Here is an 8115-nt window from a genome sequence, read left to right as displayed (position 1 = left end):
CTGTCAATCCGCCCGGGGGTGGTTGTCATGGTGAGGCAGCCCCGCCCGGTCGCGCACGCGCCCTGGTAAGGGCGGTGCTGTGCTCGCTGCTGCCGCCTTGTGGACAAAATCGGCACTGCAGGTGAGGGGCACGCATGCGCAGTACAAAGGGTGATGCTTTCGGGTTCTGTGCTGCCCAGCCCCGGCACCTGCCGTTAGCGCTGCGGTGGCGTCTCACACCGTGCTCCGGGGCACCCGGAAGAACCGGTCGGTGCTCCGTGGGGAAATCTCTATGGCCTTTCATTCATCCAGGATAATGGCAGTTCCCCCTCAGTCCTCCGGCGCACGTCTCTATGGTGCCTTGGTCCTCCAGGGACTCCCCTCAGTCCTGCGGCGTACGTCTCTATGGTGCCTCGGTCCTCCAGCGACCGGAAGTTCCCTCTCAGTCCTCCGACGTATATCTCTATGGTGTCTTGGTCCTCCAGGGACTCCCCTCAGTCCTCCGGCGTGTGTCTCTATGGTGCCTCGGTCCTCCAGTGACCGGAAGTTCCCCTCAGTCCTCCGGCGTGTGTCTCTATGGTGCCTTGGTCCTCCAAGACACTGTAAGTTCCTTCTCAGTCTTCCGGAACCCATGTCGATGGCATCTGAGGCACCAGAACAGCAGATGTGCTTCTCAGTCCTCTGAAAACAAATCTCTATGGCCCTGCGTTGGTCGGGGCTGTGTGTACATAGGCCAGAGCCCCTGCTGAGGGAGCTCATTCTGCTCCCGGGGTTCTGTGGTGTGGGAGCTCTGCTGAGCCCTCAGGGAACTGCAGCCTCGGGGTGGCTGGGCTGTGGGGGCAGGGGTGTTTGGGCACTGAGAGGAGCAGAGGTGGGAAGTCTGAGGTAAGACCTTCGGGTCTTACCAGGTGAGGTTCAGTGGGATACACAGCAGAAAGTAGACTTTTATGCTGCCTTTTTTTTGTCAGGTTAATAATTTTTCTAATGAGTGTTCAGGTGTGGCAAGAGGGTTAATTAGTATGCTTTTACTTATTCCAGGTGCACTGTATTTTCCTGGAATTCCTGACCTTATTGAGGATGGAATTTTGGTTTTTTTCCCCAGTTTTGCTGTATCCTCTGTAAGTTGCTGATACCGTTTCTCTTAAAAAGACTGATGGTGAGATTATCTGGCAGGGGTTGGGGTGAGCATCTTGTATGCACCGGCATATGGAGTTTTAGCATTTCTGAAGAAAGCAGCAGGGATGTAAGGTATAGTGTCTTTTAGGGTATAGGATGACTCATTGCCTTTCCCGATTGCCCGCAGAGAACTATGGTGTCCCTAGAGCTTTAGCAGGTTGCGGCAGCCCCTCGTAGATTGTGTCCGGGCATCACTTGTTTTGTGGGACTGCACCAGAGCCCAGAGTCTGTGGTAAGGCAGAAGATGGGAGGTGCCCACAGAGTGCAGGACACGGCTCGGAAGAGCAGCTCCCAAGGAGCAGCTGATGCAGGAGCTTCAGGGTTCAAACACAGGATTGGAAGTGTCAGGAAGAAGTGGGGTTCCTTCCTTGTCAATTCAGGAGACGAGAAGGGTTTTCTAAAGCTTTGGGACTGGGGGATGGCTGGGAAAGGGAGGCAGGTTCATCAGTCTTTCTCATATCGGTTTAGCAGTTGGATTTAGGTGTCGATGAGGTCTGGTGTGTTCGAGTCTCTTGCCTTTGAGGTGAGCCAGGTAGTATCGAGGACGAGCATGGGACTGGTGATCGTTCACAAGCACAATGGTAATTTTGTTTTTCTTGGTCTCTTAGGTGCCATAATTAAATGTCGGCGTGGAGCAGGTGAGCAGAATGCCCCGGAGCTTCTGCGATTGAGGGTGTTGTGGAAGAGGTTGGCATTTACAGTCGTGATGCGCACTGCTGGGGCTGTGGTTTCTTCTTTTTTTTGCAGATGAAGAGAAGCCGGTGACTGCAGGAATTATGGGTTAGCTGTTTGTTGTGGTTTTTGTCAAGGATGAATTCAGACCCCCAGCTCTCCAAAAGCCAAGTTGAGGGACTGGCACTGGAGAGGGGCCAAGGTTGACAGTTTCAGGGAGGGTTTTTTAAGTTAAAGAAATGCAGAGGGCTGTTCAGGAGCAGTCCCCTTTGGGCAGGTAAAGGAAGCAGGTTACTCTTCAGTCCGATGCTAGCATGTGCCGGGCAGGGCAGTTCCAGCCTGTGTCTGTTGTGTTGTTTGTGTGGTCTGTCTTCTGTGTCTTAGACCTTTCTCAGGTCTCGGTGTCATCTTTACACTTGAGGACCACAGCACGTACCTCGGGCGCTATCCCTAGAGTCTCAAATGCCTGGACTCATTGGCATAGCCCCAGTTGGATGCTGCTTTTCTTGTGTTCCAAACTTAATGTGTGGATTGGTCTCGTATTGCAGAAGCTTCTGGATGGTCCTCATTTGCAGCATTGTTCCAGGCTGCCTGAGCGGCTCTGCTCTCCAGCAATCCATTTCTAGGGAGTGGAACTTCTTCCCTGCATCCTTACATTCTTAGGTCTTGAAGCCAGGCTTCCCGCGGAGACATCATCTCAAATTTGAGAGTCATTTCTTGTCCTGGGCCATTACATTCTACTCACTTTCTGGGGTTTCCCTAGAACATCCTCATGTCATACTCGCGGTCCAGCAGGTCTTCTTGCCTAATGGCATCTTCCAACCAGGTGTCATTCTTCTTGCTGAGAATTTTCTCTCACCTTTGAGGCGTGTTGTTTGTCGTGTTGTGTGTAGTGTTGGTCTGTCCTTGTGTGTGTTTGGCTTGGAGCCGCCCTGCCCAGGGGTGTAGAGTCAGGGGTCGGTGGAACAGCGGTAAGAGTCTGTGGTTAATATGTGGATCTGCCCAGACTGTTTAGGCAAAGATGGTGTGTTCATCTCGGATCGAGTAGCCGTCACTGGGTTGTGGGGACAGTTTTTTCATTATTGTTTTATGGGGAAGATCTGAGCAATGTGGGAGGAGCTGTTCGGTGGTAGTAAAGCAGATTGCATCTCCAAGATGTTATGGCTGCTTTGTGTGGGGCTCTGATTTTTGGAGGTTTTTTTAATGGCAGACTGTAGCTGGACTCTAGATGATACTTGTAAATGGGAACAAAACCTTTGGAATGATGAAGCTATTGCTCTGCATCCATGTGATTTGTTTGATATTGTTGTTTCAGATGCAGAGGGACAAGCTGTGCAGAGTGATGTAGCAGAGCTGAGCGGAGCACTGTAAGTAGGTGGGTCGGTGTGTGGCGTTAGAAGGAAGACGTGACTGGTGGCTCCGTGGCTGCTTTATGGGTTTTAATTTTTCAAGTTGCAGCTTTGAATCAATGTGCGACGTGGGATACGGGCACCAGGGCTGACTCGAGCAAGGTGAGCAGCGATTGCTGGGCTGAAGTATCCTTTTGTTTCCGGGAGGTCTTTTGCTGGTGGAGTTCCAAGCGACCCCTGTTATTTGGGTTTGACGGGTGGTGTGCAAGCCTGAGGCTGGCAACCCAGACTTGCACGGAGGATGGGCCCTTTATAGCTGTCAAGGTAAAGGGGCAGGAGATGGGAACTGGTACGCACAGGCTGCGGTTTCGGGCAGTATCTCAGCACGTGTCATTTTGCTTGTGTTTTTGCAGGTGCCGCAGACGGGCTCGGAGGGGTGACGCCGCACGCTGACGAGCGGTTCGAGCTGGTGAGGCTGTTGTGGGCGGGGTTGGCGTCTAATAGCAAAGTATTAGGTGGCAGCTCATTGAAGTGTTTCTCTCTGGTTTTGCAGGCGCTGCGCGGGCTGCCTTTGGAAGCGGATGAGCATCTGAGATGAGCCGGGTAGTAGAGAGGAGGCGCCTGGGGCTGGAGATTTCTTGCACGTTCAATGGTATTTTTGTGTCCCTTGGTCTCTTAGGCACCACAAGCAGTGACTGCTGATGAGCCCAACTCTGGAATCCGTGCGGAGCAGGTGAGCAGAATGTCAGGGTGCATCTGAGGAGGGGGATGTTGTGTGAAAGGTCCGTGTTGACCTTTGTGGTGCTCACTGACAGCACTGCTGTGTGTGCAATGGGCTTTTCCTTCTTTCCCTTTATTTTTTTTTTTCCCCAGGTGATGAAGAGGAGCCTAGGGACTGCAGGATTGATCCCGTTGCCTGGCTGTGGTTTTTCTTGTGGAGGACGGCTTCAGACCCCTGGCCCTCTGAAAGCTAAGCTGAGGGTTTGGCGCTGGTGATTGTTCCGGGGAGGGAAGGGACAAGGCTGGGAGTTGCAGGGAGGGGTTTTAAGGTCAGAGTGGGGCAGGGGGCTGTCCCGGAGCAGTGCCCTCTGGGCAGGTAAAGGGAATGGGCTACTCTTCAGCACGAAGCCAGCGTGTGCCGGGCAGGGCAGTTCCGGCCGGTGTCTGTTGTGTGTTTTGTGTGGTCTGTCTCCTGTGTCTTAGATTCTCCTCAGGTCTTGATGTCCTCGTTGCTCTTTGCGCTCAAGGGGCACGGCAGGTGCCTCGGGCACCACCCGTAGGGTCTGGAACACCTGCCCTCATCGGCATCGTGCCCAATGGGCGCTTCTTTTCTTGCATAACAATCTTGAAGCGTGGATCGGACTTGCATCTCGGACGTTTCTGGACGGTTCTCTCTTTGCAGCATCGTTCCCGGCTGCGTGAGCAGCTCTGTTCTCTAACCATCTGTTTTCAGGGACTGGGATTTCTTCCCTTCATCCTTACGTTCCCAGGTCTTGAAGCCAGGCCTCTTGCGCGTACATCCTCTCCGTTTTGACAGGAACTTCTTGTAGTGGGCCATTACATTTGATTCTCTTATGGCGTGGCCATAGAGCCTCCTGACGTCAGGGCTGCGGCCGTGCAGGTCTTCTCACCCGAGGGCATCTCTGGTCTGGAAGTCATTCTTCTTGCGGAGAATGCTGTCTGATCTTTGAGTCACACTGTCTACAGTGCTGTGTGGTGTTGGGCAGCACAGGGGTGTGTTTGGCGTGGAGCTGCCCTGCCCGGGGGTGTAGAGTCAGGGGTAGGTGGAACAGCAATAAGAGTTTGTGGTTAACACACTGATCTGCTCGGGTCTGTGTTCTCCAGCACAACAGTAATTTTATTTCTCTTGGCATCTTAGGCAATAAAAGCGATGACCACCGCAGCATCCTGTTTTGGAATCTGTGCGGAGCAGGTGAGCGGAGAGCCCACGGTGCTTTTGAGGAGGGGGTTTTGTGGAAGAGATGGGCGTCGACGGGCGTGATGCTGGCCTGTCTTTGGTTTTTGTCTTTGGACTTTTTGTCCCCCTCCAGTGAGCCATGGTGTGGCCACACCTGGACGTGTGTGTCCCTGTGTGGGGATTCCTGCTGTAGAGAGGTGAGGAGGAACTGGAGAGTGCCCAGAACAGGTCTGAGCATGTCCGGTACTCAAGGCCCCAAACCTCATCTTTGGCAACCTCTTCCATCCAAACACAACCCCAGGAACACGCTGAGCCAGAAGAACCACCGGGCTCTCCAGACAGCTCCAGATTCCCATCCCAGAGGATGGCTGTCCTTAGTGTCACCTATGTGAAAGCCCTGGCTACATCCCTCAGTTCCACTCACCGTCTTACCTGTCACCACACACCAACTGGTGACTCCTAAATCCAGTCCTACGTCTCTAAAATGTCAGAGCTTTTCATTCCTGAACTCATGGAGCAAGAGGAACTTCAGGGGTGCAGTTCCTCAGGCCTCTTTGGAGAAAGAGCCCGGTAGGAAAGCACGGCACTGGGAAGATCCCATTTTATTGCAGAGATGCTATGGAAGAGGCCACCTGTGAGCCACTGCGAAACACACTTTATAAGGGAACCAGGTGACACAAGGAAGGTACATGTCTCAGGTGCAGGGATTCAAATGCAAACATTTCTGTAGAAATAAAATAAACATGAATGAGAATAACAACAACGATCATAAGTATAATGGTTCAAAATATCAAATGAAAAATAAAAACAATGTAATCACATACTGTGGGAGTCATTGGTGGGGAGAGGTGGCAAATTTGTCACTCTTAAAAAATATCCATGATATCAGCCTCCTACTGGCCTCCTTGAGCTCCTGGTTCCTCAGGCTGTAGATGAGGGGGTTCACTGCTGGAGGCACCACCGAGTACAGAACTGACACCACCAGATGCAGGGATGGGGAGGAGATGGAGGGGGGCTTCAGGTGGGCAAAGATGGCAGTGCTGAGAAACAGGGAGACTATGGCCAGGTGAGGGAGGCACGTGGAAAAGGCTTTGTGCCGTCCCTGCTCAGAGGGGATCCTCAGCACGGCCCTGAAGATGTGCACATAGGACACCACAATGGAAACAAAACAACCAAATCCTAAACAGACACTGACCACAATAAGCCCGACTTCCCTGAGGTAGGAGTGTGAGCAGCAGAGCTTGAGGATCTGGGGGATTTCGCAGAAGAACTGGTCCAGGACATTGCCCTGGCAGAGGGGTAGGGAAAATGTATTGCCCGTGTGCAGGAGAGCAGTGAGAAACCCACTGCCCCAGGCAGCTGCTGCCATGTGGACACAAGCTCTGCTGCCCAGGAGGGTCCCGTAGTGCAGGGGTTTGCAGATGGCCACATAGCGGTCGTAGGACATGATGGTGAGGAGAGAAAACTCTGCTGAAATGAAAAAGACAAAGATCTGGGCAGCACACCCCCAGTAGGAGTTGGCTCTGGTGCCCAGCAGGGAATTGGCCATGGCTTTGGGGACAGTGGTGGAGATGGAGCCCAGGTCAAGAACAGCGAGGTTGAAGAGGAAGAAGTACATGGGGGTGTGGAGGCGGTGGTCACAGGCGATGGCGGTGATGATGAGGCCGTTTCCCAGGAGGGCAGCCAGGTAGATGCCCAGGAAGAGCCAGAAGAGCAAGAGCTGCAGCTCCCGTGTGTCTGCGAATGCCAGGAGGAGGAACTCAGTGATGGAGCTGCTGTTGGACATCTGCTGCCTCTGGCTGTGGATCACTGAATAAGAAGGAAAAGACAGTGGCAAGGTTGGGGGGAATTTTCTGAGCACAATCCAAGCCATTCCCCATCCTCCACACTCCCTGCCACTTTTCCATTTCTAGGAGATCCTTCTGCTCTGTGCCTGGAGCTCTGGCTGCTGCTGGCCGAGTGTGCCCGCAGGAGCAGGACCTCTGCCCACGGGCTGACGAGGAGTCAGCCCTGCTCTGCAGCAGCAGATTCCTGGGAATGGTGTGGGCTGTCCTTGTGTTCAAATTTCTCAGATAAACCTCTCCTCGTGCAAAAGGGCTCGTGTCTCTCTGCACCCCCATCGCCAAGAAACCGTACTCGCAAAAGAGCTCGAGAGGCTCCTTTGCAGCTCCCCCCATCTCACCTGGAGATTTTCCTGCGTTTCAGGAACGCTCATTATTTCTGCTGCGTTCAGGGACAACAAAGGGAGTCCTTTGGGGCAGAGGATCACCCGTGGGTTAGTGCGGAGAGAGGGGAGATGGTCTGTCCCTCTTTCTGGCTCCCAACAGCCCTCTCTGCCTGTGCCTTTCTGAGACGGGGCCATCACACTCACACGGTGACCTGAGAAGAACCGGGCACTGCTGAGAGCAGAGAAAGCCACCGCCGAGTGCTCGGTGTCTCCCCCTTCAAGGTCCCAGCACCCCACTTCTGGCCAAGGACGCCCAGGCTTCATTTCACAAACCCAGCGGCGTTTCCTCGGTCGTAGCATCTCTCCGCTTCTCCGCAGGGCACTCAGGTGACACCAGGATGCCCCGGGACAGATTTGCATCCCGGAGGGCAGCTCAGTGCTTGGAAGGACACCCCAAGGAGAAACCCAAGCGTCCTAAGGATGGTGTCTCCGTAAGGGAGAGCCGGCTCGTTCCTCAGGGGACGGCACAGCCCCACAGTCACGTTGCCCACAGCCCCACAGGTCAGAGGGGAGCTTGGAGGCTCCGTTCCCATGGACACACCTGCCTGGGGGGGATCACAAGAGCAGCGCCTCACTCGGCTGCTGCAACTCCCATCCCCGAGAGCCCGACTGAGGGAACGAGGGGACAATATCAGAGACAAGTGGAGAAACAAGGAACAACGCGGGGACGGTGTGGCTGAGAGAGGCAAGTGGGGAGCGAGCCGGGCGCTGGGGACAGCGTTACCCTCCCCCCGCTGGGCACGCCACCTCCCCGGCAGGAACTTTGCTGGGCCGGTTCTCTCAGCTCCCGCGCT

General features: G+C 54.1%; 1 protein-coding gene across 1 annotated transcript; it reads right to left on the bottom strand.

Annotated features, from left to right (window-relative positions):
* Window positions 1-5679: 5679 nt before the first annotated feature.
* LOC141463792 (olfactory receptor 14J1-like) lies at window positions 5680-7473 on the bottom strand. Its single transcript, XM_074146409.1, has 3 exons — window positions 7277-7473; window positions 5919-6903; window positions 5680-5818 (listed from the first exon to the last, which is right to left on the bottom strand). The coding sequence occupies exon 2, from the start codon at window positions 6878-6880 to the stop codon at window positions 5927-5929; it is 954 nt and encodes a 317-aa protein (XP_074002510.1). The 5' UTR covers window positions 6881-6903; window positions 7277-7473; the 3' UTR covers window positions 5680-5818; window positions 5919-5926.
* Window positions 7474-8115: the final 642 nt, after the last annotated feature.

The sequence above is a fragment of the Numenius arquata genome, chromosome 4 (genome assembly GCF_964106895.1).
Source record: "Numenius arquata chromosome 4, bNumArq3.hap1.1, whole genome shotgun sequence".
NCBI lineage: Eukaryota > Metazoa > Chordata > Aves > Charadriiformes > Scolopacidae > Numenius > Numenius arquata.
The sequence above is the reverse complement of the archived record's forward strand: the minus strand, read 5'-3'. Positions and strand labels throughout refer to the sequence as shown.

Bases quoted from the DNA above. Each gene is read 5' to 3' on its own strand.
- LOC141463792 (XM_074146409.1), bottom strand. From the start codon at position 6,880: ATGTCCAACAGCAGCTCCATCACTGAGTTCCTCCTCCTGGCATTCGCA.